Source organism: Lemur catta, chromosome X (genome assembly GCF_020740605.2).
Source record: "Lemur catta isolate mLemCat1 chromosome X, mLemCat1.pri, whole genome shotgun sequence".
NCBI classification, from domain to species: domain Eukaryota; kingdom Metazoa; phylum Chordata; class Mammalia; order Primates; family Lemuridae; genus Lemur; species Lemur catta.
Genome location: NC_059155.1, coordinates 6,365,783 through 6,393,689, shown reverse-complemented (window position 1 = coordinate 6,393,689; position 27,907 = coordinate 6,365,783). Strand labels below are relative to the sequence as shown.

Below are 27,907 nucleotides of genomic sequence, written 5' to 3'. Positions count from 1 at the left end.
GCGGGGCCCCGCCCCCTCCCCGGACCACAGAGACGAGGGACGACCGCGCGGGCTAGAGAAGCGGCCCTCGTCTTCCCGCCAAGGCCCCGCCCCACCCCACTTCCAACTCCGCGCGCCCAGAGCGCTGGAGGCGCCGCAGCCGACCGCCAGGCGCCGCTTTCTTACAAGCTCTCGGCGCCCAGCCCTCGGCTGAAGGACGGGGGATGTGGCCGTAGGCGGAGCCACTGCGGCTTCGCAGGGCTGGGGGCGGGGCCCGGCGGGCGCTTCCGGTTTCCGGCTGCGGGGTAAGGGGCGGGGCCTGGGCTGTGGTGGGAGAGTTTGGCTGCTGCAGCGGGACGTGCGCGGTGACTGTCGGAAACTCGGTGAGCTGGGTCCGCGCGCCAGGCCGGGTCCGGTCCCCCGGCCCCTCGACGAAGGAGAGAGGCGAGCAGCGCGGAGAGACCGGGGAGTCTCGGGGCCCATGGCCGACCCAGGAGTGGGCGCAGGCCGAGCGAAGGGAAATCGGGGCGGCGCCTTCAGGAGCCAGGCTCGGGGGCGCGAGGGTGGGGTGCGAGGCCTGGCGGTGAAGCTCCACCAGGAGGTGCCGACGGGGTGGGCCTCGGGTAGCGTGTGCCAGGCCAGGGCCACGTCGGGGGCCGCCTAGTGCTGCGCGGTCGGCTCTCGAGCTGGGTGGACGCTGTGGCCCGCTGGGGTTACTGAGAGGGCTCTTCTGGCTTCTGAGGAGACTGCTTTTTCTAGAACTTTCTCTAGCTGGGGCCTTGAGGTGCTCAGCCGAGACCTGCATTTGATCTTGGCCCCGACTCCTGCCCTCTAGGAGTCGCTCTTATGGACCTTTTCGGGGCGCCCTGAGGCCTCGCGCCCCATCGGAGACAGAAGCGGCCGTCAGTTGGAAGGCTTTTTTAGCCCCTGATGCAGCCCAAGAGGGAGGCTGCTGGTTTTCTCTCGGCGCGCCGTTGGAAGGGCTTGGGAGGGAAGGGCCTTCTGGTTTCCCCGGGGTTGGGAGGAGACGGGGGCGTCGGCAGCTTTTGGAGAAGGTGCGGTTACTGAAACACTGCAGTCCTGGGGCTGGTAGCAGGAATTTGAAAAACGCCCAACCTCTGCGGCACAGCTCCGCTTGGCTGGGAGCGGAGCGGGCCTGATGGGTGTTGAGGATTTCCTCGTGTTTGTCGTGTACTATTCTTTATGAAAAACGCTTTCCCAGTTAAACAGGTATAAGGAATCTCTTGGACTCCCTGGGGAAAGGAATCGTCAGGAAAGGTGGCTCTGGACACGTTAACACACATGTTGGGGGGCAGCAAGTAACTCAATCCCAGGAAGCGGAAGTTTGTGGGGCCTTTGAACACTATTGGGCAAGGAGCCCTGCTTAATCCAGTCCAGCACTTAAAAGACTCTATAGTAGAGTTCTGGGGTTCAGGGTGAGGAGTGGCCGTCCCAGCCTCTCAGGGTACCTGAATTGCATGTCATTGGCTGCTCAGCTTTTATAACTCCTGTTCCTTCTGTTTTGCCCTGTCAGGAAACAAGCTCACATTTCTCTGTGGGAAACCTTTTAGCAACAGGATGAGTCTGCAGTGGACTGCAGTTGCCACCTTCCTCTACGCAGAGGTCTTTGCTGTGCTGCTTCTCTGCATTCCTTTCATTTCTCCCAAAAGGTACGGTCTGTAGAGCAGGCAGGCAAGTAAGCGGAGGGTGCCTGTTGCCAAGCCCTGTGGCTCCTGTGTGCAGAGTTGGTGGGCCCTGGAATTGGAGCCAGATGGAGCAGGTAGAACCTGTCTGGGGTGAGGGTGGCAGCAGTTGTGTTTATTATTGCCAGTGCTCCACATGGTTTTACTTTGTCACGGCTTGCTGAGTTCCTTTCTTGTGGACCCTGCCTTCTGGTCTTCAGAATGCCCCAAAGGGAAGATCTGTCTCTAGTTATGGTGCTGGAAATGATGCCCTCCCACCTACTCTTGGGTCCTTGGAGGGTGGGGGATGGCAATGTAGGATCTGGAAGACTTGCAACACTGGGTCACATTATTGCAGATTTGGTGACTCCTGTCCTCCTAACTAGTCTCACTGCCATTTGCGCAGTAGTAGCCTTGTGAGCATTAGTCAGCCTATGAAGGCTGAAGCCATATTTATTGTTTTCTAATGAACAGAGGACCTGTAAACAGTTAATTGGAAATTAATTATTAATTACATATAAACATACTACCCTGGTTTAAATTAGAATATTACAAATAAGGCTGTCTCCACAAGTATTTTTAAAAACTGTTTTTTAATATACTCTTGATGTGATACCATAGTAAGTATGAAATACCACTGAAGGAATGTTCTTGCCAAAAACCAAACTTGCATACAATTTAGAGGAAACACAGAAACAGAGGGCCTCTTGGATCTGCAATCTGGGAAGCTTTGTAGGACAGACAACCTGGTCTCTGCACAAAATAAATTAGAAAAGAAAACAAAAGAGGGAGAAAGAAGGGGGAACTTATAGAATAAGAGGGACTTATGACATTTATCTACCAAATGCCAAATCAGTACCTGGTTGGGTCCCGATTCAAACAAATTGTTAAAAATTCAATGATTGGACTTTTGAACTCTGGCACTGATAATGAGGGTTTCTTGTTGATTTTTACAATATGTAAACACTTCTGAAGGCTCTTCTGTTTTAGAGCTACATCCTGAAGTATTTGTGGATGGAAATGATAGGAGGTCTAGAGTCTGTTTTATAATAATCCGGGGTGGTTGGGGTGCAGATGAGCCAAGATTTGTTGTGTGGAAAGATAAATTGTGTGTGTGTGTGTGTGTGTGTGTGTGTGTGTGTGTGTGAGTGAGTCAGTCAAACATTTTGAATACTACGAAGGGGAGTAAATTGAAAAGTAAGTTTCTCTCCTCAGAGACTACAAGTGTTTAAGACTGGTTTTGTAGACATTTTTATATATATGGACAGGTATCCTTTTTGTTTAAACACTCTTGAGTGGATGTCATAAATTGGAGACTTGCAAACAACTGAGTCTGACTGGGAATGGGCACTGGGCCATTGGAGAAGAGTACAAAGCTGGATTTCTGTTCTGCTCCAGACCTGGATCCCAAGTGTATGTGCTTTCTCTTCAGCCCCATCCTTGTATCTTCTCCTTTACAGATGGCAGAAGGTTTTCAAGTCCCGCCTGGTGGAGTTGGTAGTGACCTATGGCAATACCTTCTTCGTGGTTCTCATTGTCATCCTCGTGCTGTTGGTCATAGGTGAGTGAGCTGTGGCTGAGGGCCACCTGATCTAGACCCTGGTCCCTGCTGCAAATCCTTGTGCCATTTTTTGTGTATAGTGTAAAGTTTTGGCTTCTCAGAGACAGACTGTTTAAATGCCTCCTGTCTTTCTCTTGGGGAGGAGATGTTCTTCATCCATACTGCTGACTGCTAGCAGGGCCTTTACTTTGAGAGGTGCTTTTAGCAGTGGGCAGGGGCTTATAGCATGTAGCCTTTATGCACCCTTATGATGATCACCTTGCATTTCTGAGGTGCTCCTTGGGTCCTTCTAGAACTTGAAGCTGAGAGAAGCTAACTGGCCCATTACGTTACTGTAAGTAGTGCTGCTCATCTGGGACCCCTGGGACACCCAGTCACTTAAACAACAGTGTTAATCTTCTCCCTCGATGCTTAAAACAGGGCCTCTAATAGGGGACTGAGTAGTCAGGTAGACAGTGAGCCTAGCTGGGAAGGGAAGTCTGTCCTGTAGTATGAGGGGCAGGGGGAGACCTAATATCTGGCAGCATAACTTGGGGACAAATCCCAGACCTCTCTGGATCTGGGCTAGACTTTAGGTTTTTCTGGGTCCTTCCAGCTCTATAAGTTAAGTTCTATAAGCCTGAACATTGAGGTGCATACCAGCAGGGGCTTAAAAGATAAACTGGTCCAGGGGCCAGGTGGTGTTAAGATGGAAGGTGAACATTTTATGATGAGGTGGTGGTGTGACCATTTAGAGACAGGAGGAATGAATAAAGCTCTTGTCTGGTTAGATGTTTCTTGCTTTGCTGTGGTAAGTAAGTGGTCAGTATGTTCCTCTGCTTGGACTACAAAGTATTGGCTTGGCTTTGCTATGGACAGTGGTCTTGTCTTAGAGCTGTGATGCCCGCTTAGGCATGGAGCACTCCTCTCCCCCTGGGTCCTCAGCAGAAATGCAGCGGGGGGTGGGGGGTGGTGGTGGGGGCGCTTTGGTTCAGGAGAATGTGCAAAGCACCACCCACTAGCTGTGGTGTTAGACATTTTTCCTTCATGATGTCTTGGGGCCTGACAGGATGTGTTTAGGCAGGACTGCTTCTGAACAGGTCAGGTGTGGCCTACCAGTTCCCAGCCACATGGGGTAGCTGCAGGCTGCCTGAATACCTCACTATTCTTGAAATACGTGGCAAGAGGCAGCTCTTTCCAATCAGAGTTCTCTCCCTAAGCAGCCTCTGAGCCAGGAGTGGGTAAGTGATATGCCTGTTGTCCCTGGGGCTGAGCTCCACGAAAAGTCAGGCTACCCAGTATTTGAACTGAGCCATGTGTGTTTTTGTTTTTGGGTTTGGGGTGGGAACAAGAATTGGGGAAAGGAGGGACCTTGCTAAGGATTATTCCCTCAGGGCCTTGCCTCTTCCCCAAATCAGAACCACAGATGTTTCTCTTTCTGAGTGCAGCTTAGTGGGCCAGAGAGATCCTTTGTGGAATAGTAGTTGGCAAAACAAGCCTTCATTCTTCTTTGGATCAGGGAACTGCTTGGAAGTTCTAGAGAGACATGGCTATGATGACTGGCTGCTTCCTACCCCCATGTTAGGAAGCATAAACTAGAAAGATCTGCAGAGTCTTCTACAAATATAAGTGTTAGTTACTAGGAGATACTAAGGAAAGATACTGGCATAACCAGCTCGAGCTATAGCCCTGGACAGCCCCTGCCCTTCCCTCAGAGGGACCTCAATCAGATCTGCCTGGAGGATGCAGGGTCCACTCACCTGGGCCGAGGCCAGGGATAGGGAGGGCGGTGTTCTGCTGTGGTACTTAGGCTAGTATTGCTGAGTGTCCCCCATCCCCAGTCTCCTCTTGGCTATCAGCCAAGGTGGTTGTGAGGATGGTGGGATTCCTGGATGCAGGTGACGGTATAGGAAAACGTGTTTTATTTTTTTTTCTGCTTACAAAAATAATGTACAGTTATTTTTAAAAATTCAAAAATTGAACTTAGAAAGTTAAAATCCCCTGTAATCCCATGTCCCATAGGTAACCATCGTGAATACTTTGTTGTGCATTTCCTATGCTGACATCTTTATTAAAATGTTTGTAGCAGTGGGATTATATACACATTTTTTGGATTGTGCTTTTTCCACTTAACTGTATCTGAGATGTCTTTTTACAGCAATTACAGTCCTTTTAAAGATTATATAGTATTTTCTGATGGTTGTACCATAATTTAATTCCTCCATTGTAAGCATCTCTGTATCATTGCAGATGTATGCAAATGCTTCTGTGGGATAAATTCATAGGGGTGGAATTGCTGGACCTCATGGTATGAGCATTTTACATTGTCTAGCGGGTGTGTTGTGGTGGTTTATACCCCTGCTGGCAACGTTTGGGAGTGCTTGCTTCATGGTACAGATTTAACACAAAGACACTAGGAAGGGTAGGCAGAGTTTTATAATACAAGATCAGCTTAAAAACCAAGAAGTCTAAAACCAGACATTAAGAACCAAACCATACCCATGCCATGATGTCTTGCCCCTCTCACATGGGGGTCTATTAAGAGCCTTTAGGTAGATCATTGTGTACTGACTTAAAAAGATATCTCAGGATAAATGAGAGAAAGCAGTAGGTTTGGTGTGGTTCCATTTCTACATTATAGACAAATGTGTCCATGTAAATAGATTTTTTAACTGGAGCAGTATATTTCTAACAGTGGGTCTTTCAGGAGCCAAGGCTATTCACTTACTTAATAATTGTTTGAATGCCCACTCTGTGCCTAGAACTATGCTAGGCCCTTGGGACCTAGTACAAAAGACTTTTGCTCTCCTGGAGTTTGTTGTCTAGTTTGGGGGAGACAGACACAAAAACATGTGTTAAAGATTAGGTGTGTATCATAAAGCCAATAACATAGTTTAACGGACTGAAAGTGACTTTAGATAGGGTGGCCACATTCTTATCATATAAACTAGTGGAGGTGACTATGTTAAAGGGATTCTTTCCCTTTCCGTGTTTCTGCTGTGTTTGAACTTTTGATAAGCACAAATTCCTTTTGTAATCAGAATAAAACATTATAAAGAATAAAACCCATTGTAAAGCTTAGGAGCAGAATCCCTGACCCTCTAGCAGGCCTCCTGTGGGTCATGCCTCCTGGGCAGGCATTTCTGTGAACAAGACCAACCTGGCTTATCATGGGGTGGCCGATGGGCCAACTCGGGATAAACAGAACAAGGTGCGGTTGGGGGCACCATGGGAAGAGGAAGCTGCCCTGATGCCAGCAATGCCTTAGGCTTGGTTAGCATCCTGAACTGTAGAGCAACCTTATGGTCTAGGCAGAATGGGGCCATGTGAAAAGCTGGAGGAGAGAATGGGTCTGAGGGCGGAAGCTCCTGATAAAGCACCTCACAAGGTAGGTGCGTGTGTGCGTGTGTGCGTGTGTGTGTGTGTGTGTGTGTGTGTGTGTGTGTGTAGGAGTGGGAATAACTGGGGAGATGGATTTGAGGGAAATGAGGCCAACCCGTCTCATGGTACCTGTCTCCGTTGTGCAGCCCAGTCTTGCCGAAGTGGCAGCTAAACACCTGTGTCTCCTCTCTGCTCCACCATAGATGCTGTACGTGAGATTCGGAAGTATGATGATGTGACGGAAAAAGTGAACCTCCAGAACAACCCTGGGGCCATGGAACACTTCCACATGAAGCTTTTCCGTGCCCAGAGGAATCTCTACATTGCTGGCTTTTCCTTGCTGCTGTCCTTGTGAGTGGGGAGGGGCCAAGGGTTGTGAAGGGAGCCCTGGACTAGCAGGGACACGGAGGTGCTTTGACTACTCCTCAGTCTATGGCCTAGACCCAGAGGTCCTGTCTGTGTTAGGGAAGTCACACAGTTGCCCCCTGACCTTCAAAGGCAGCATGGAGAGTGGGCGAGGGATGACCAGAATGTCAGAAGACCCTAAGACATCACATGCTCTCATACTCTGTTTGCATTGGAGCTTGAAGTAAATGGCAAGACCTTTCCTCTGGAGCCCCACTCACAAGAGAGCAATTGAATAGTGGCGTTTTGTGTGGGGTTCTGACTTTGGGGCAGTGGGTATAAATGGTCCAAAGGGGTTGGGACCAAGCCTTTCTGCAGGGCCTGCCAAGATGAAACCTATAATGGGGTCATGTGTTGCTCTATGGTGGCTTGAGTATTTCTGGTGGGGTTTTTTTTTTTTTTTTTTTTACAAGACTAAGTGTCTTGATCAGGGACAAGGGGGTAGCTAGCTGGGCAAGGCTAGACCAGTAGAAGGCATCTGTTTGGGTCTAGGACTCTTTTCCCTGCCTCCTGCTTCACACAGGGCTTCTAGTCAGCAGGGCCTGGCTGACAGGTGGACGAAAGCTCAGGCCGAGGGTGTACAAAGATATGGGAAAGGTGCTTGCCATGTGGTTTGGCACTAAGAAGCCAAGTGTGTTGGTTCATTTGTGCTGTTATAATAAAACACCTGAGACTGGGTAATTTATAGACAATAGACATGTATTTCTCACAGTTTTGGAGGCTGGGAAGTCCGAGACCAAGGTGCTAGCAGGTTTGGTATCTGGTGAGAGCTGTTCTGTTTCCAAGATGGTGCCTTGTGGCTGTATCTTCTGGAGGGGAGGAACACTGTGTCCTTACATGGTGGGAGAGACAGAAGGGCAAAAAAAAAAGGGCCCAAGGTATTTAATAGTTGCTTGTAGCCGCTTTATAAGGTGCTAATCCATTCACAAAGGCAGCCATCATGACTTCATCACTTCTCAAAAGGCTCCGCCTCTTAATGCCACCTCAGTGGGGATTAAATTTCAACAAATGAATTTGGGGGACATTCAGACCAGAGCACCAAGTAAGCATGTGGGTTCTGAGGCCAGGCTCATGGATGCTGATTCCCCACTTGGTTTTGTGCCCAAAGACTCAAGATGCTCAATGCCAAAGGGATTCTTGCCCTCTAGTCACCTGGTGTGTTTTCCTTCACTAGGCATTAGGATGATTACTTGCCTGGGTTTTCACTTTTCAGGAAAAAAACCTCAGTCACTCAGATAATCTTGGACTCTCTGGGTTCAAGTTGGAAAGGGAGGGAAGAGGGTAGTGCTGGAAAAGGCAAGCATCTTTCCAACATATTTAGTCACAGATGTAATCTGCAAACTTGTCATCTTCAAACTTAGGAAAGTCAGGTAATGAGAAGGCTGAGAGGAGGAGAAGTCAGACACATACCCTAGATTTTTAAGGTTTCAGGAAGCTCTACAAAAGTATGATCTTGTGGTCCGAGACTGAAAGGGAAGCAAATCCGGAAGGCTGTCTCAAAAAAAGAATTCTGAGTCTGACTGCATGTGAGCCGCATGAGGAGAAAAAGTCCACAGAGGGGGAGGAAAAAGAGACAGCTAAGGCCGTCTACCAGAAAAGCATCTAGAGGTTTAAGAATAGTATCAGGACGGTGCAAGCCTCCTGCAAGCTCTGGATGGGGAAACACAGGAAGAACTGGGGAGAAGGCAGTCCCTTGGTATGTCTATGTTGAGTAAGGGGTGGAGAGTAGAAGGCTGAGGGCAAAGGAGATGGGGTGAGAGAATTGAAATCTCAGGTGGCAGGGGTATACTAGGGGGCCTAGATTCTCTAAATGATGTAGTCTCTGTTTAGACTTGATGAAATTATGTACAGCAGCTGTTGAGATGATCTGTAGGTGGAATGGCCACTGATCCTTGAGGAATTGCAGAATGGGAGACATGCTGGAAGGCTGCAGATAGGCAAGCACCCCAGTTTCCAGAGGGAGGAGAAGGTAGGTGAGGAAATGACTAGAATGGGAGGGTTTGACTTTGATCTCAAGCCACGTTCTAGAAAGAGTAGCTTGTATGCTCTCAGGAAAGAGGGAGGGATCATTGGTGATGACTGTGAATTCCTGGAGAAGTTCTGTCAGTCTTATCTCTGCCTTCTGTAGGTCTAGTGTAGGTGGTTTTTCAGCATGACACTTGCAGTCTGAGTCTGTTCTTTCTGACCAGATGCTGAAGTGTGGGGATGCTGGTGGAACAGTGTGGTTAGGTGTGGTCCTAACTCACATGAGTGGCTGCTGCATGGATCAGCTCCATCCAAATAGAGGCCTCAGGAAGCTTGCTCTACACCCCCACCTCCTCTCTGTATCTGTATAAGGACATTTGTCATGGTGAGCAGACGTGGGGAGAAATGGCCACCAGGAGAAATAGCAAGTAGGTTAGGGACCATTCAGAATCCTCAGCTGTTTAGCTAGGCTCACGGATCAGACTGGCTCAAATAAGACTTGAGTTTTTAGTGAGTCATAAATGTGTGTACAGGTTCATAAAGGGCAGGGAAGACTGGGGTAGACAAGAACTCAAAAAGACTTGGGGGTTGGGTCTTATTAACTCATCAGTATGAGTTAGTGACAGAGCGACTGCCAAACCTGGTGAGCTGTTAGTGCCCCTCAGTGAAAGGTAGAGCTGGGAGGAGGGAGCTGCCCTACTGGGCTTGCTTCAGTCATGTGCTACCTGGAGGGCTGTGATTGAGGCCCCACGGTTTATCAAGCTGTAGAAAACTGCAGATTGTTTCTTTAGAAGCCGTCATAGCAGTAGCTGATACACTAATGCTTATTCCCCACAGACTCTTAAGTCCTTTACTCTCCTGACTGGATTTTGCTTTCATGATCTTACTTCTAGGACACCTCTGTGCTTAGGCGCTACAGTAGATGTTGTCTAACTGTGCCAGGAGACATTGGAATGGGTCGCCTCCCTTCCGTGGCTTCGAGGTAGCCAAGCTGCCAGGCAATGAGTGTGTGCTCAGCCCAGTCCTCTCTGTGTGTTACTTTTAAGCCAGAATGTTCCAGGTTCATTCTTCAGTTGACATTTTTTAAATTGACATATAGTAAAAGCACCATTTTTGGCATACAGTTATATGAGTTTTTTGACAAATGCAGAATGTCAGTTAATGCCACCACCACCATCAGGATGTAGTACAGTTTGCAGTTTCCTTTCTAATGTAACTGGGTGGCTTCAAATACAGGCAGTTCTCATTTAAACCCTACAGAATTCCTAAAGTGATGCATGCAGAGAGTAGAGACAGGGTTAAATCTGGGCCCATGGTTGCAGTCTGCTCTTACAGTCCCGATCTGTCATCTCTGGTATTGGCAATCTATGCCACTTTTCTGTTACCTCTCCCTTGACAAGCATGTAAGGCCTCACCTAATTCACTTTTCAACATGTCTGACAAGACAAGTGGCTGTATTAACTTGTTGGCCAGATTGTGCAAGCAGCCACACGCATCTTCCCTCCCCATGTAGCTGTCAGAACACCACGAGTTGTGTATAAGCTGCTTTGCTGTGCCTGTAGCACCCTCCCGTGGCCCCATCCAGTAGCTTGATTAAAAAAGTCACGAGGCTGGGCTTGTGCAATTTCTTAGAAAAGGAAATGGTGATCCCGGATATTAGTGTGGATTCACCAATTGCCCACAAACAATCTATTTAATCATTTATAGAATTTTTGCCAGAAATACATACTCCTCCCTGGTCTGAGGGTTAGATCCTATGGTGATGGCTGTGACCCTTGAGGAATTTGTCTTTTTATGTGATATTAGCTATAGAAATGTTCTTGTCCAAACCTCATGTCTGCACAACCCGTGTGTGGCTTGCAGGAAACACTTAAAAAGCAAAGCTGTCCTCTTTATTATTTCTTCCAGTTAAAAAAGTTATGCTTGTTCATTGTAAAATAAATGAGCTCCCCCCCAAAAAAACTTCAAGTAATAAAGTATCATGTGAATTCCCCTGTGATCCCATCCTGAGAGATAGCCACAGGTAATAATTGGGATGTTTCCGAATTTTTTAATAAGTTTTTTACATACACGTATAATTTTTTGTTACAAGTGCCATAGTTGTTTTTACCTTGTTTTGACTAGCCTTTTTCACCCAATAGTATATCTTGGCGATTTTCCAAATGACTCATGCATACCTCCCTCATACTTCTTAACGGTTGTTAAGAATGGGCATTCTGTAATCCTAGCACTCTGGGAGGCCGAGGCGGGTGGATCATTTGAGCTCAGGAGTTCGAGACCAGCCTGAGCAAGAGCAAGACCCCATCTCTACTAAGAACAAGAAAGAAAGAAATTAGCTGGACAACAAAAAATATATATATATAAAATTAGCTGGGCATGATGGGGCATGCCTGTAGTCCCAGCTACTCGGGAGGCTGAGGCAGGAGGATCGCTTGAGTCCAGGAGTTTGAGATTGCTGTGAGCTAGGCTAACACCATGGCACTCTAGCCCTCTAGCCAGGCAACAGAGTAAGACTCTGTCTCAAAAACAAAAAAAAAATGGGCATTCTGTTACCTGAGGGGACCATCATGATTTTAGCAATTTTCTACTCCAAGATATGTGAGCTGGTTTGAAATTTTTACTGTTAAAACCCAGTGCCCTTTCTGCACATTTCCATCATTGGAACTGGATCGCTGGCACCTGCTTCCTGACACCTGACTACTCTAAGCATGGCCCAGAGCCCAGCAGCCTCGGCAGGACCTGGACAGGTCAGAAATAGACTCTTAGGCTTCCCCCGAGCCTGCTGGTGAAAACCTGAGTTGTGATGAGTTCCTGGGTGACCCTGTGCACGTTAGCAAAGTTTGGATGGTGCTGCTCTAGCACATCTTCCTGTGTCCATGGCCTGGAGGTCACCAGCTTACAGTGCTTCTGGCTTCATGGTGGGGTTTCACTGCCTGGGATAGAATTCATCTAGGCCTGGACTTGTTCAAATGCATTGAAAACACTTGGAGTACTGTCATACTCCTCACTTACCTGGGTTGGTTCTTTCAGAAACCATGTTATGGCTGCCCTTTAGCTTTTTGAAGCACTTTTCCCTTTGAAGAGTGCCTCTTGCATCTGTCAAACACATACTTCTGCCCTAGATAGAGTGTAAGTAAATGGGCTAATCCCTGGGCTAATACTTTTTTTGTTCTACATGTCCTTGTTTATGTGCCCCTCCAAATAACCACAGAAAGGCAAAGAATGTATAGTAGTTGCGGGGAGACCAGCACACAGAGCCCTTGGCACACCGTTGGAGTTAGGACAGAGGGATGCCGAGAAAGTTACAGGAGTGCAGAGCGACAGTGCACACCTTCACACATTCTAGGAGGGCCAGTGGTGGAGGATCGGAGGAATTGGAAGCCTGGAGGCTTGCGTTCCCAAGCTGGTGCTGCCGCTTCAGCAGCTGTGTGGCTTTGCATAAGCAACTCGCCTCTCGCCCTAAGTATTCTCATCTGTTTAAATGAGGGCTTATCTGGAAGACTGGGTGGCTGCATGGCCTGGCCTGTGTGTGCTTGAGCTGTTCATATGGTTCATTTGGTTCTAGTTGAAACCAGTAAGGACTTTAGTAACCCTTCATATTAGCATGGGCTTTTGTAAGCGGAGGAGGGCAACCCAAGCGAGATAGAGTGGGCTGAGGGGCACGGCTTCTGAGTGGCTAAGCCCAGAGCCCATGCCTAGTTCCTATCCATTGTTTATATACCAGCTTTCTTGTGTTGGTGGAACTGTTGGTACTAGATAGTTGTTTTCAGCCCATCTCTGGCTGCAGATCAGATAATGGGCTGCTTTTTTCCCTTAGTATTCATTACCCAGCTTTTGGTAGGAAGGTACCTGTATGATCTGTGAACTAAAATTGACCTCCCTACGTGTCTGCCTTATTAGTGTTGATTTTATGAGTCTAGCAACTCTAATAGTCCCTTTCATATACCTGAATATCAGGAAGATATAGCACATATATTCATTGTAGGAAGATGAGGCTTTAAATAAGCAAAAACAGGAAAATAAATTCTATGAAATGCTTCTGTAACTACTGTTGACATATACCTCTGCCTTATACCTTTCCAGATTTTGCTGCACATAATAGCAGCTACTACTTGTTAAGCATTCTGTGTGTCAGACACATATAATGTTTTTACAATAACCCACATACAACGTTTTTACAACAACCCTGCGAAGAAGAAACTGAGGTTTAGAGAAGCTCAAAAACCTCTCCAAGTTCCCAGAGCTGGTCATCAGCCAAGCTGAGAATTCAGACTTAGAATGATCTGACCTGAGCACCTGGGTTTTTTCCCCTACAGAATCCACATGCTGCTTAAAAACAGGACCAAACTGGCCAGGCACGATGGCTCATACCTGTAATCCTAGCACTCTGGGAGGCCAAGGCAGGAGGATTGCATGAGGTCAGGAGTTCAAGACCAGCCTGAGCAAGAGTGAGACCCCCATCTCTACTAAAAATAGAAAAATTAGCTGGGCATGCTACAGGGTATGCACCTGTGGTCCCAGCTACTCAGGAGACTGACGCAGGAGGATCGTTTGAGGTTGCTGTGAGCTAGGCTGACACCATACACTCTAGCCTGGGTGACAAAGTGAGACACTGTGTCCAAAAGGAAAAAAACACAATAGGATCAGACCTTAACTGCAGTGTGGTAACTTTTTTCTACTCAGTTTATAATAAACATTTTTCCAGGGCAACTATCTGTCTCTCCACATTCCTATGTGTCTGCCCAGTTCCCCATTGGTGGACATCAGGCCTATTCCCCTGATATCGTAAACAGTGGTCTCAGCTCATCCAGCTTTCTTTGGGCCTCCTGATCCATGCCACTACTTGTATCTGTCTCTTTCTTTCCATGTTCTTCATGTCTTACTGGCTCAGTTCCTGAACAGGAGCAGGTACCGGTGACCAGAGACAGTTAGATGGGTCAGGAGAGGTGGGGGACAGGGTAGAGGGTTCCAGAGTTTGTATGCAGCTTCTGGGTGGTAGGGAGCCAAGTGGGGATTCCAGTAGAGCTGAAACATGGTCAGCTGTGTGGATTAATGTTTGGCAAGGTTGAATGGGGTGGAGTGGAGCAGGAGAGCCTGGAAGCAGCAGGAAGACCAAGTCGGAGGTTGTCATAGTGAGAGTTGCTGGTAGCCTGAATCAGGGCAGTGGTAGCAGGAGTGGCACATGGAGGGGACAGATCTGAGAGACACTGGTAGAGTTGAGTCACTAAGCCTTCCCAGTCATTAGGAGACTGAGGTAATTTTGGATCTGAATGTGAGGACCCGGCTGTCCACTGGAAAGGGGCCTCTGGCTGCCAGTGGGGCAAGATCAAGAGCAGACATGAGTGGGTTAGTGGACAAGGAAGGAACCTTGTTGGGGAGAAAGCCTGGTGGAAGCACTGGTCCCCAATGGGGCGGGCTCAGGACACATGGGAGGTTGGCCTTGAGTAGCCCCTGGAACGGCCCTTGGAATGGCCCATGAACAAGCCAGTCTGCTGCTGCTGGCAGGGGCGGGGTAGGGGGGACAGTCCCAGCTTTGGAGCCGGAGGAGCATTCCAGGCTTTTGTCCTGCCTCTGCCACCTGTTCACTCTAGACTGGGAACACCTTGCTATCCTCTTGGGTCCTCAGTTTCCATTTTCTATAAGAGATGGCATAAAGTTTGAGAACCACTGTCCCAACCCTGTCATTCAACCCAGAAGCCTGGGGGTATTCTGCCCTTTCTTCTTGTCCCATGGGACCCCATGGTCCTGTGGGATTTTTAATGTAAAATACCACAACGTAGGACTCACTATCATAACCATTTCTAGGTGTACAGCTCAGTAGTCTTAAGTACTTTCACATTGTTGTGCAGCCAACCTCCAGAAGTTTTCATCTGCAAAACTGAAACTCTGTCCCCATTAAATGGCCTGTGGCTTTTCCCTCCTTAGCCCCTCTTCCACCTTATCCTTGGAACCCCTGGTATATAGTAGGGCCACCAGCATCCTGTGACTACAGACCCCAGTTGGAGCCTCCAGCCTGTCCACCATGCTCCAGCCAAGTGACCTTTCTGATATGTAGAACCAATCCCATCACCCCTACTTCCAATGACTCCATATCACCTTGACCCCATTTGAAAACTACTGGTCCACAGTAGCCACTAGACACATGTGGCTATTTAAGCTGAAACTTAAATTAGGATTAAAAGCTCAATTTCTCAATCATCTGTGTGTTGTGGAGGCTTCACACAGATTCTTTGTGACATGACCCCTCCACAGTCTCTGCTTTGGCCTCCCCCTGTCGTGAACCAGCCACATGGGTCTCCTTGGATAGCCTTGAACAACATGTGCTCTCCCACCCTTTTCTCTGAGCATTTTGGCTTCTGCCTGGCACCCTCCTCTTCATACTTCCTCAAGGCTTCCTTCCTCTGGAGTCTTCTCTGAGATGCCAGGGCACTGCTGCTGGCTGGCCTAGAGAGCTGCACACTCAGCTGTGAGGTGTGGCACTTGGCACATTGGCCCATCATAGGGAACCTGGGCTCTTCCCCTTTAGACTGGTCAACTCAATGCCAAGGGGCTGGCACATAAAAGTGCTTCTGAAACCTCTGGTGACAGCCTTAGGTGCGTGTCTGGGTTAAACTTGTCAAACTGCCATGCCAGGATTTTTAGATTGGAAGCCCAGCCTTTCAGGTCTTAGGAGCTGTGACACCTTGTGAAGATGTGTGTGTCTGGACCACCTCCAGTGGACCAGTTGCAGAATGTGTCTGCTATATTGTTGCCTCCCCCTTCCCTTGGTGCTTACTTTGGTGACTGGGGAGCATAGCTGGCCAGAGTCCTTCTGGAGCCTCAGGGAGTGAGTCTGGACGGCAGCTCCTGCTGGGATGGATTTTGTGTGTTCAGAGGACCACACTATTTTCTCTGCCTTAGCTAAAATGTCAGTCAAGGTCAGGACCAAAGTGGTGGTTACTGGCCAGACCCAGGAAGGTCCATGCTTGTGTGAGAGTTCCCTGCCTTGATTTTTAATGACCTAAACTTGATCCACAGGGATCTCATTTCCTCCTTAACCCTGCACGGGCAATCCCATCACTGCTGTTAGCCCAGATGCAGCTGCTGCACTTTTCTGCTAAGCTCCTTTTTTTTTTTGAGAAAAAGTATCTGGGTTGTTCAGGTTTCTGTGATCGCCCCAAGAAATCTGAGTCAGTGTAGACTAACACTGTTCAACAGAACTTTCTGTGATGATGGAAATGTCCTAGAGCTGAGCTGTCTCCTCATGTGGCTATTTGAGCACTTGAAATGTGACTCAAGAACATTAGTGTGATTGAGAAACTGAGCTTTTAATCTTAAGTTTCAGTTTCAATAGCCACATGTGTCTAGTCACTAGTGGCTACTGTATTGGACAGTGTAGGTCTAGACCAGTAGTTTTCAACTGGAGCCAATTTTGTCCCCCACAGGGGACATTTGTCAGTATTTGGAGATCTGTTTTGTCATCACAATGGTGGGGGATGCTACTGACATCTAGAGACCAGAGGCAGCTGCTTAAACACCTGGTGATACACAAGATCCCTCAACAGGCCCCCACAACAAAGAATTATCTGGCCTGAAATGTCAATAGTGCTGAGGCTGAGGAACCCTGGACTACACCCTCTAACACCTGCTCTTTGATGAGAGCAAACCCTCAAGGCAGATCAGGAACTGGGATTGGCCTGGGGTCCTGGGCTTCCCGCAGGGGGACCGAGGGGCCTGGAAGGCCTCAAGGAAGCCCCTAAGCCCCTTCCCTCATCAGTCAAACAAAAGGCTTTACTCAGCCAGTGCCAGGACAGGGTGGAGCCGGATCCCATCCTCCCTCCAGTCTCCGTTGAGGATCCTGGCTGGGGGTGGGACATTGGTCCAGGGAGCACTGCAGGTGCTAGCAGTGATTCTTTCTTAAGCCCATCTGTGTCTTTGGCTGCTTCCCTCATCCTTATAGGCAATGGCAATCCCTCATCCTCACAGCTTCTGTCACTGGTGTCTGACCCAGGCAGGGCTTTAGCTTCTGCCAGCTACAGGAACCAAGGAAGGAGGGTGGCAGGAGGCTTGGGCCAAGTGGGTTGAATCTGGAGAAAGTTCGGCTGGGAGTGGAGACTTGGTGCACTTACCTGCAGGGCTGCTCTCAGGCTGAGCTTGAGGGGTCATCGATTGCCAGCTTCCAGACAGGTGGGGATTTGGAGCATCCCCTCTGGCGGCTGTTATGTCTGCGCTGTGGGAGCCTGGGTTGTCTGCTGGAGGCAGTTGAGCCCTTTTAACCTCCAGGGCATAGTCCATCCAGACCCTCTGGGGTAAGTGTGTTCGGCTCTGCAGGTAGATAGATGGACAGTCCTCCAGCTCTGGATTGTTTTGAAGCAAACCGCAGATACTGTGTTTATAGGCAAAATAATATTTTGGTTTATTGCTTTGACAAGGTAGGGATTTTTAAAAACATGTATGATAACATCTTACCTACAAAAAGTTTACAATAATTTCTTAATGACTTAAAAACTTTAATGACTGTCCACATTTCCCTTATTGCCATACTTTTTTACAAAGTTTATTTGTCTAAATCAATATCTAGGTAAGGTAACTAGGGAGTTTTTAAAATACTGATGCCTGGGCCTTCCCGGAGTAATTTGATTTAATTGGTGACTCCCGTGTGGCTAGGACTGAGGGTCACTGCTGCAGAAGGCCAAGCAAGGGGGTTTTTTGGACTTCAGTTCCACTTGGTCACTCACTCTGTCCATCCATCCATCCATCCATCCATCCATCCATTGGCTACCACCCTTTTCTAAGAACACAAGAATTACAATAGGACTTGAGATCTAGGCATTGGGAGCTCCATTGATCTCTAGCCCCCCCCTCCAGGATCACTGAGCAGGGTATAGTAGGTGCCAGTGTCCTTTGAGTGCTTCATCTTCACTCAGCTGGGCCTCAGAGGGGGCTCTGATAAAGGGGATGTTCGTTATGGATAGCCCAAGAAGGACTATCTGACATGCATCATAGCAAGTGTCAGCTCCTTTTAAAATATAGAGATTATCTGCTCAGCTACTTAATTTGGACCAAAGTATTCTCTTCCTCACACTCTAAACACAAACAGTGAATAGCTCCTTTTGGGCACAATGCTGAGCAAGCAGGGTTCCCGTCTTCCCATGGTAAGGTCCCTGAAAGCCTGATGTCCTAGCCCAACGACCTAGCTTAGCACCCAATGACAACAGCCTCTGTGGGCCAAGAGGCAGGGTGGCAGGAGCAGGAGAGCAGGGCGCTAGGTGGCTGGGGGCCGAGAATTCCTTGTCAGTTCACTGGTAGCCAAGGAAAAGGCAACCATATTGGACCATATTGCCAAGCCCACACTCGTCCTTTGATTTGGTCCTCCCCAGGGTTCTGAGCACAGTTCTCACTCTGCTGGACACTTTGCTCTGTGTATGTGTGGCCAGGCTTCCCCGGCCAATTGCCAGGCAGATATGGGGGTGATGGCTTCCCTACTCCTACTACCTTAAAGGTTACTTCTCTAGTAGCAAGGTGGGCAGGCCACCAGTATTCTTCAGGTTGAGTCAGCTAATCACGGAGTATCTTTGCCTAAGTTGTCTGGCCTCACTCGGTTGCTCTCTGTCCCCAAACTTTCCAAAGACCCCTCACATAGTTTCAAGAAAGAAGCACAACAAAACCCCAGAAACACAGCTTGTCTCTGTCACATGTTCTCCTTAACTTGGGAAGGAGGGTAGGCACCTGACCCAGCCTTGCCTCTTCCCCAGTGCTGGCTTTACTGCCTGCAGACAGCGAGCTACATCTGGGTTGTTGGCTAGAGCTGCTGCCAGTTGTGTTCTCATTTGAAGTGGCCCAAATTTCCCCCACTCTAGCACACCTTCCCATTGTCTGCAACATCTGTACTTAAAGGCTGAAAGGAAGGCCGAGCAGCTGTGCTGAAATGGACTTGGGGCAGCCCTTAGTGATGACCTTCCTTGGATCTTTTCCAGGCAACTTTCCTAGTCTTAACTGCTGCTCTGTTTTGCTGCCTCCTTATTTTCCTGACCCCAGGCTCTTGAGGGAGAGTTGCGCAGGGCAGCAGAGGCCCTGGTATTACCATTCTCCTTCACGTGAACCTTTTCCTGGGGCATCGCCGGGTTTTGGTTCCTTGCCTCATTTTTTCTTCCGACAGCTGGGGTGTGCATACCCAGGGTCCACTGGCCTCGCTGCTGCGTTCCCAGGCTGTGGTAGGCCTGGCGAGTCAGCAGGTGGCGCCGGGACACCAGCTTCCCACTTGCCCAGGGCAGAGGAGGGAACTTGTGTGAACAGCCTCTCCGTGCAGGGGTGTCATGAGGGCTGAATGACCTGGCTCACCTGCAGCCAGCCCATCAGCAGGGCGGGTGGGGACAGCCACACCACAGAACCTTTTGGTCGGGCCTCGTCTCTTCCTCACTTCATGTTAGGCCCACACTTCCCTCTCCTCTTCACTTGGGGAAAGATAGGATTGGCAAAAAGCACTTGCAAGCCATGTCTCTCTCTGCTTGATATAGTTGGCCCTGTTTCTCTAGAGTCTGTAGAGAGAATCTGTTTCTTTTGCCTTCTCGGGCTTTCTAAACCGTTTATAAAAGCATGATAGCCTTGCTCAGTGTCCAAGAACATTCTACCAAGAAAGCCGGGTCAGATTCAGGTATTTGGTGCTGACTTTTGTCTGCCAAGGACACATCTGGGCTCTATTAAATTTTGCTCACTGGCTTTTCCCTCTGTCATTGGATGCATTTAATCTGGCCATTCTTTCAATGACTACATTATATTTTCAGGATATTCCTTTGGCTCTTAGGTTCTCACCTATTATCCATAAACGAATAACTAAGAACAGAGAACAGACAAAAAAGTACTAGTTAGTGTGCCTGGGAGGGGGATGGGGGTGGAGGACTCATTGAGGGGAACGTGCATTGGAGCAGGATCTGACCTGGTGTGAGAAGGAGCAGTAAAACATTCTAGAAGGCTGGCTCTCAGGTTGGCAAATGTCGGTGAGCCTGTTGAGGAGGGCCTGGCCTGCATTGCTAGGGCCCTGAAGGAACAGGCTGAGGACATAGAGGCCAGAGCTCTGGGGCCTGCCTCCATCTCGTGGTGATGAATCGTCTTCCCCACGTGCCTTCTCAGCTGTCATTGCAGCCACAAGCCTGGCTTGCTCATTGACATGGGTCTGAGACGGCACCTCCCTGCTGCCATCTTCCATGTCCTCTGTTGCTAACTCCTCTGACTGGCAAACTCTGTGTCTGCCTGTGTACCCCTTGGTACCAGGCCCCCAGGTGGACACAGGTGCAGGCTGGGCCCAGGGAAATTCCACCTGGGCCTGACCTGCAGCCTCAAACCTGTCCCCTCACCTGTCAGGTGAGTAGGAGCTGCTTCTCCTGGGAGTAGGATGAGGTCATCTGGAAGGCCCCTTTCCAGTGTGCCAGGTGTGGGGGTCTGGAAATGAAAGTACAGTGCTCAGCCTAAAGGCATCCGTAGCCGAGTAGGACAGCCAGACAAGTGACAGATGATAAGGACGCAGAGAACAGAGAGAGAAAATGCAGTCATGTGCGGGCACAAGGGGCTGCTGTGGGAGACCCCAGAGGGGCGTCCCCACGATGGGGGTAGGGGAGGTGATGATCAAGCTGGGTAGAAAGGACATTCTGACCTGGAGAACTGCCATGCAGAACCCGGCGTGTTCCAAGAACGATGAGGGGTTGGTGTTACTAGAGCAAAGGGCCACGTGGTTAGTGAGGGGAGAAGAGCCAGCTTGCATGGGGCCTGTGTGCCGGTGTCAGATTGAGTGCAGTGACATGGTCAGCTTTGGCCTGCTCTGGGGTGGGTGGGGAAACTGTGTGGCTGCACATAGGGAGGTGGCGCCAGCAGTGGGGATGATGGCAGGTGGTCTGTTTGGCCTTGACATGGGCAGCACTGGAATGTGGGCTTGGTCTGGGGGGGCCAGGAGGACTGGGTCCAAGGTGGCTCGCATGCCTATCACCACAGCAGGGGGTACAGAAGATGGTCAGGTCAGGCAGGCTAAGGGAGAAGTCGAGTTTGGAATGTCTCAGGACATATAGGAGCCAACGTTTAGTAGGTGGTTGGGTATGAGTCTGGGCTGCAGATGCAGCCCTTTCAGGGATAAGATTAGCTAAGAAGCAAGTGCAGGGTGCCAGCTGAGGAATGCAGACCCCAGGGGGAACAGAACAAGCAGGTGGTGACAGGAGCTATTGAAGTCGGTGGGGAGGCACTGCGAGGGTAACTTGTCAGCAGCACTAGAGCAGCATGAGGACTCCATAGTGGTTGCTGGGTGAGGCAGTGAGGAGGTCACTGGCAGTCCTGCTGGTGGCTTGGTGACGGGAGTAGGTTGAGGAATGGATGGGAGGGGGAAGACAACGGACTTGAGTGTGGTGATTTCAGGATGAGGTGGTTGAGGGGTGAGGTTCCTGGGGGACAGAGCAGAGCATGGGGGTAGGGAGGGGCTTGGTGGGGGGCAGGAGGGAATTATCCAGAATTGTCCTGGGATGGGTTAGAGGCACAGCTCCAGCAGGAAGAGAGTACCTGGAAGGTGTGAGAGAAAACTGTTTAGGCTGGGGCTCACTCTGAGGGGAGTCTGGCCCAGAGGCTGATGAGATGGTGCTATGGGGGTGGGAAAGAGGAATCGGGACTAGGCCCCAGCTGAGGGGAGACCCTAACTGTCTATATAGGCTGTGAACTGAAGGTCCGGGCCGGGGCTGCGCAGGGCTCAGCTTTCCAGTGGATGCTGCACGGACCTTGTGCTGGATTCCGTGTGTGCGCGCGCCCTGGCCCATCTTGGCAACTCTGGTTCTCAGTAGCCAGGGAAGGCCTGGGACTGCACTCAGGAGAGCTGGGGCCCCTACTGGGCTGCTGCTGTCATCAGTGCTGCTGCCACCGCTGAGGTGTTTGTGTTAGCTATGTCCCTGGGCCTGGCGTCCCTGCGTAACCAGGTGACAGCCATGGGCACTCACCAGCAGCCGCCTGTCTGGCCTGGTGGTGGAGGGAGCATAAGTAACCCTTCACCTTGCCTTCCTGGTCTTCACTGGGTCCCCGTGGTATCCGTAGGTCCCATCTCTACTACTGGGTGGTACACATGCCCCCACCCATTTCCAGGTGGGAGGGGTGGGCCTCTTCCTCAACACATTGGGCTCTACTCTGGAGCTGGGAGCTCTGTGCTAGGGGCTGGGGCTTAGTCAGACTTGCCTTTCCTCCTAGGTCTCCCAGTGACTTCCAGCCCCTCCGACATGTCAGGCGCATTGCTTCTCTCTGGCTTCGGGGGCGCTCAGTAGCTCCCTCCACCTTCAGGGCTCCAGCCCAGTGGGGGGCAGGCTGGTGGGCAGTCAGGGGCTGAGGCAGGGAAACCTGAGCCCTTGGCCACGAGGTCCTGGGCCGCTAATTTTAGAGAGCACATGTCACTGGAAACTCTCCTCTCCTGCCAGGAATCAACGGCCTGGCTCTCCTGGTGCCACCAGGGGCCCCTGGGAGCCTCTCCCCAAATGAGGAACCGCAGGGGTGTCTCCCGCCCCTGCGGCTCTCTCCATCTTGAGTGCGCATTCCTGAGAGGGCCCTGGCCAGAGCTGTGGAGAGCCGTGGCTCAGGCCAGGAAGCTAGCTCACCTGGTGTCTCCGCTCCTCAGCCCTTGCGGGCTGTAGCTGGAGAGGAGCAGAGGCTGCGAAGGCCTGGCAGGACTGGGAGGGAGTAGCCTGGAGCAGGCCATGAGGCTATTTCGGCTCCTCTGAGCAAACACTTTGCTGTTGAAGTGCCCTGGACTAAGCAGATTTGTTCCTTCTTCCCCGAGGCCCCAGCACGTACTTTGCCTTACTCTGCACGCCAGGGCGGGACTGGGTCCTTTTCCAAGGCGTGTGGGGAAAGTACGCCCCACCCTGTTTTGACTGTTTGAACGAGTCCTTCTCTTCACCTCTTCCTGCTAGCTGACATCTCAGGGAAAGGGTGCACCTAGGGAAATGAAGCCGCCATTCCCTCTGCTTGGGGACCAGCATCTGTCCCCACCTGCCACCTGTTTGCCTCTCTCTTGCGGCTGCTTCAGACAAGCGGTGTGCGCCTATGCCCTGATTCTTTTTTCTGTACCCTCCAGCCCAAGAAAGCCTCAATTGGGGTGCTGTTACATAACAGCTGTGTTCTGGCAGCTGCCTGTGTGACAGGTTTGGGAAGGGGACTGGGTGGAGAAGAGTCCTTTCTGTCATACCTCGGGGCCTGGGAGCTGTTCGCTGTTAACTGAGTGGTTCCGAGCTCAGACTTTGGAGTCAGACAGGAGGTGGAATTCCATCCATGTCCATTTCTGGCTTTTGACCTTGGACAAGTTGTCTCAGTGTCATCCTCTGTGAAAGGGGGGCAGCCATAGTAGCTGCCTAATCAGGTAGATATGAGGGTTGGGCCTGGCATGTTGGAAGTGCCCAAATTTATGAGTTTCTACTGTTACTTTATGGAGGCAAGCCTGGCCTCACAGGGAGGAAAATGGTGCCGTGGCTTGTCTGGCATGTCCGGGCCCTGACCTAGAAAGTGCTGGGGTTCTGGGACCTTCTGACCTTGTGCCATAGCTAGGCCCTACCCCAGTATCCTCAGGCTCCTACTTCCAGCCCTTCCCTGAAAACATCTCTCAGAGCTGGAGGTGGCCATTCAGAGTGGCAGAGTACAGTTCCCAGGCCCCACCTTTCCCCTTGTGTTGCTGGAGCCAGGTCGGTAGCTCCATGCTTGGCTGCTCTGGCAGGAGGGCAGGTCCAGACTAGAGGCAGACATGGGGCTGGGAGCAACCAGGAGAAGTTCCCACCAGCTGTTTTGCTCTCTTTCTTTTTCTCATTTCTCCCTTCTTTTTGGAAACAATTGTAGCCTGCTTAGACGCCTGGTGACTCTCATCTCCCAGCAGGCCACACTGCTGGCCTCCAATGAAGCATTTAAAAAGCAGGCAGAGAGTGCTAGCGAGGCAGCCAAGAAGTACATGGAGGAGAATGACCAACTAAAGAAGGTGAGCCCTATCTCCCCGACCTCGCCATGGCACACCCTGGGGTTACGTCAGGGAATCACATTTTTTAGGGGCCTCAGTGGCCACTGTTAGCCCATCAGGCTGGGTGGAGGCACAAAGGGGAAGTCCTCAGTGGGGAGGGTGTGCCCGCTGGAGGCATTAATGTGGAAGGATCCGGAGCAACTCTGACACCCTCCTCTAGTTCACAAGGACGTGGAAGAGGAGGGGGTGTTGCTGCTCTCTTGATCCACCCACTGCTTCCAGTCAGACTTCTCTGAAAAAAAATGCCTCCTCAGTGAGCCAGGCCCTTGTGCTCTGGAAGATTGCTACCAGCCACAGCCTTTCAGGAACCTAGGGTCTTGTGCGTCCCTCAGTGCTGGGGAAGAGGCAGGGACAGGGTTGTTGGCCAGTCCTGGAAGGCCTGTCAGAGGAGGTAAGGTGTGAGTCAGGCTCAGGAGGAGGCAGCTGGGCTTGAAGTCAGAGGGGAGAGACAGCCAGACCGGTGAGTGTGGGGCTACTGGGCTGCAGTGAGCTGTTGGAACCCGGGAGTGGAAGGAATGGGAGTCACTGGATGGGCTGGTAAATTCCATGGAGCTGCTCTGCCCTGCTGCTGAGGAAGGAGGCAGCGCCAGGGGCCAGGGCAGGCCAGGCATGTGCCTGGGAGCTCAGCAGGTGGCCCTGCTGGCCCTCCCCTTGCCCTCGGCGGGCAGCCACACCCTGGCCTTTGCCTGGTCCCCAGGAGCAAGCAGTGGCTTGGTTCCATGCTGACATTTCCGAAGGGGCAAGTGCCCAGGGCAGCTTGAGGAACTGTAGCTGGGTGGGGAGGATGGGACTAGAGCCTCTCCCTCCCTCTCTCCTTCCCTCCCAAGTAACCCTGGCCCTTGGCGCTTTTCCCAGGGAACTGCTGTTGGCGGAGGCAAGTTGGATGTCGGGGACGCGGAGGTGAAGCTGGAGCAGGAAAACGAGAACCTGAAGGCTGACCTGAAGAAGCTAAAGAACGAGCTAGCTGGCACTAAGCAAAGTGAGGATTGTCCTTGTGTGCCCCCCGCCCCTGCGGCTGCCCCTCTTGTGCCAGAATACTAATAACGAATCTCACACACAAGCTCAAGATCTGGGTGGAAACAAAGACAGTCCCAGCGCAGCCAGGTGGAGCTAAGTGGTTTGAGCAGGGCCAGGCCTTCAGCCACCCCGAGTGCTGCAGCAGTGCATGCTGGGGCTCTCCCGTGGAGGCAGCCTTGGAACTGGGAGCGAGAGGAGTATCAGGAGTGGTGTTCAGGAAGGGAGTGGATGGGAATTCATGGTAGTTTTGTTTTGGGAATCTAAACCACCTCTGAATTGGCCTGCCTGTGTAGACTTAGGTCTGTAGTGTTTTTACCCAACACTGTGGGCTTTGGCTGCCACTCCTCTCAGCAAGGCATCGTCACCAGGGGTCTTGCATTGAGGCTGGGATTTTGTTCCCTGCTTCCCACTCTCAGCCTCCCTGAAGGTCACTCGTGCTGAGGGCCACTGGGGTTCCCCTCCATTAAAGAGACCAAGGCGGCTCATGCCTATAATCCCAGCACTCTGGGAGGCCAAGGCGGGAGGATCGCTTCAGGTCAGGAGTTTGAGCCTTAGCAAGAGCAAGACCCCATCTCTACCAGAAAGAGATAAAAATTAGCTGGGCTTGGTAGCACATGCCTCTAGTCCCAGCTACTTGGGAGGCTGAGGCAGGAGGATTGCTTGAGCCTCACAGTTGGAGGTTGCAGTGAGCCATGTTCACGCCACTATACCCTAGCCGGGGCGACAAAATGAGACCCTGTCTCAAAAAAAAAAAAAAAAAAAAAAAAAGCCAGCCAAATAAAAAAAGAGACCAAAGGGGTTCTCTTTAGTTTTTAGTTTTTGCTTGATCTAGCTCTTTTGGTCACTTCTTCCCCACTGCTTTGGGTTGGGGGTGTTGCTGCAAAGGCAGAGGAGCTTCATTCAGAGAGGTGGTCTCCTGCACAGCCTCGTTTGAGACAGATTCAGGGGCAGTTCTGGTGTCTCCAGCAAGTAGGTTTTTTCCCTGAATTGCAGACTTTTTATTTCTGACTTCTTCAACATTTGCATCATTTCCAGAACTAGAGAAAGCTGAAAACGAGGCTGTGGCCATGCAGAAGCAGGCTGAGGGCCTGACCAAGGAGTACGACCGCCTGTTGGAGGAGCACGCAAAGCTGCAGGTCAGCCCGCATGCCCTGCTGCACAGATGCACAGGAGGGTGGATGGGGCAGCCCCTGTGTGTAGGGAGGGAGCCCTTCGAGAGGCCTGGGTGGCCAGGTGGCTGTGCTCTCCCCTGCTCCACTTTGCCTCCTCCTGGCCTAGAGAAGAGCCTGCCGAGCAGAACCCTTCACGTGGGCAGCAGAGGTGTGGCCTGGCAGTAGATGGCAGGCACTTGCTGAGGGGGCCCTGAGCAGTGGGATTGGCTCCCTACACCTGCCACCATCGTGCCCAGCCTCCGTCCATGGTTTGGGGCCCCATCAAGAACAGACATTTGGCCGGGCGCGGTGGCTCACGCCTGTAATCCTAGCACTCTGGGAGGCTGAGGCGGGTGGATCGTTTGAGCTCAGGAGTTTGAGACCAGCCTGAGCAAGAGCCAGACCCCGTCAGTACTAAAAATAGAAAGAAATTATATGGACAGCTAAAAATATATATAGAAAAATTAGCCGGGCATGGTGGTGCATGCCTGTAGTCCCAGCTACTCGGGAGGCTGAGGCAGGAGGATTGCTTGAGCCCAGGAGTCAGAGGTTGCTGTGAGCTAGGCTGACGTCACGGCACTCTAGCCAGGGCAACAGAGCGAGACTCTGTCTGAAAAAAACAAACAAACAAAAAAGAAAACAGACATGCAGGTGAAACTCTAGGCCCTGGTCTTCTCTTCCAGAGGGCTAGGGGGTGACATGGGCAAAGATCCCTGGGCAAGTGAGGGCAGGCATCAAAGGCTACCTCATCCAGCTGCCCCAGCCTGGTGTTAATCCTCAGACTAACCTAACGCCAGGTTGTGTCTGGAAGCCCAGGTGATCTTGAAGTTGGGTGTGAGGTAAACACCCTGAAGTTCATACAGTCTGCCTTGGTGCTTGGTGGCCCAAGTTTGGGCACCACAGCAGGTGGGGAGGAAGGGTGCAGCCCCAAAGTGGGGGGGGGTCTATGCCCTCAGTATACGACAGGCTCACTGGGCAGGACTTGAGTTTTGAGGGGACCTGTAGAAGGTCACAGAGTCGGGAAGGTGCTGAACTGGATCTTGCAAGGGAGTTGAATGCCCAGCTGTTTCCCCCGCCCAGGGCTCAGCCCTCAGGGAGGTCCTAGCCGTGCTTCCCTGACTGGCACTGGGGTCAGGGCCTTCCCTAGAGTGTGGGCAAGGACTGACCTATTCTGGCAAGCCTTTGGGTGCTTCTGAGGACGAGATCCCTTGTTTCCGTGGGTACCTGTCATTAGAGGAGAAGGGAGCTGATCTGGGCCTGGGGGACATGGGGCTGGAGGTTGAAGGAGTGGAGTGGGCCCTGTCAACCTACTACTGTGGGATTTCTGTCCCTTTCCAGGCTGCTGTGGATGGACCTACGGACAAGAAGGAGGAGTGAGGGCCTCCTTCCTCCCCTGCCTGTAGCCGGCTTCCACCTGGCACGTGCTCGCTGCTTCCTGAGAGCCCAGCCGCTCCCTCCGGTACTTCAGTTCACTCCCTCTGCTTCCCCCACTCCCTTCCACAGTTTGTAGCTTGTCATCTCGGCCCCTTTCCCCTCTCCCGGCATACCACAGGGGACCTGATTGCTACACGTTCAGAATGCCGTTCTCCTGCCCAGCCCAGCCCTGGCTTCAGTTCCTCAGAGTGTGGAGGGCAGTTGGAATCCGGCTTGCAGTAGGGCTTGCTTCCTGCTGGTTTGAGCCCCCTTTTTGTTTTGCTGTGTTGATGTTTTCTCTGGTCCTGCAGGAGGGTGGGTGAAGCTGGCAGACTGGAGTTTCTCTTGGGGGCAATAAAGGTTGTTATGATATGTA

The 27,907-nt window shown here is 51.0% G+C and overlaps 1 protein-coding gene across 2 annotated transcripts; it reads left to right on the top strand.

The window, feature by feature from the left end:
- The first annotated feature begins 216 nt into the window (after positions 1-216).
- BCAP31 (B cell receptor associated protein 31) lies at positions 217-27,907 on the top strand. 2 transcript variants are annotated; one of them, XM_045538181.1, is made up of 8 exons: positions 217-362; positions 1,514-1,649; positions 3,122-3,222; positions 6,786-6,933; positions 23,776-23,911; positions 24,806-24,929; positions 26,003-26,103; positions 27,457-27,907. In XM_045538181.1, exons 2-8 carry the CDS (start codon positions 1,558-1,560, stop codon positions 27,493-27,495), a joined length of 741 nt encoding a protein of 246 aa, XP_045394137.1. In that variant the 5' UTR covers positions 217-362; positions 1,514-1,557; the 3' UTR covers positions 27,496-27,907. The 2 variants fall into 2 exon arrangements, with proteins under 2 accessions (XP_045394137.1, XP_045394138.1); XM_045538182.1 differs by having other exon boundaries at positions 326-423.

Coding starts and splice junctions, on each gene's coding strand:
- BCAP31 (XM_045538181.1), top strand. CDS start 1,558: ATGAGTCTGCAGTGGACTGCAGTTGCCACCTTCCTCTACGCAGAGGTC. Junction 23,912..24,805: donor AGAATGACCAACTAAAGAAG/GTGAGCCCTATC, acceptor CGCTTTTCCCAG/GGAACTGCTGTTGGCGGAGG. Junction 24,930..26,002: donor GCTAGCTGGCACTAAGCAAA/GTGAGGATTGTC, acceptor CATCATTTCCAG/AACTAGAGAAAGCTGAAAAC.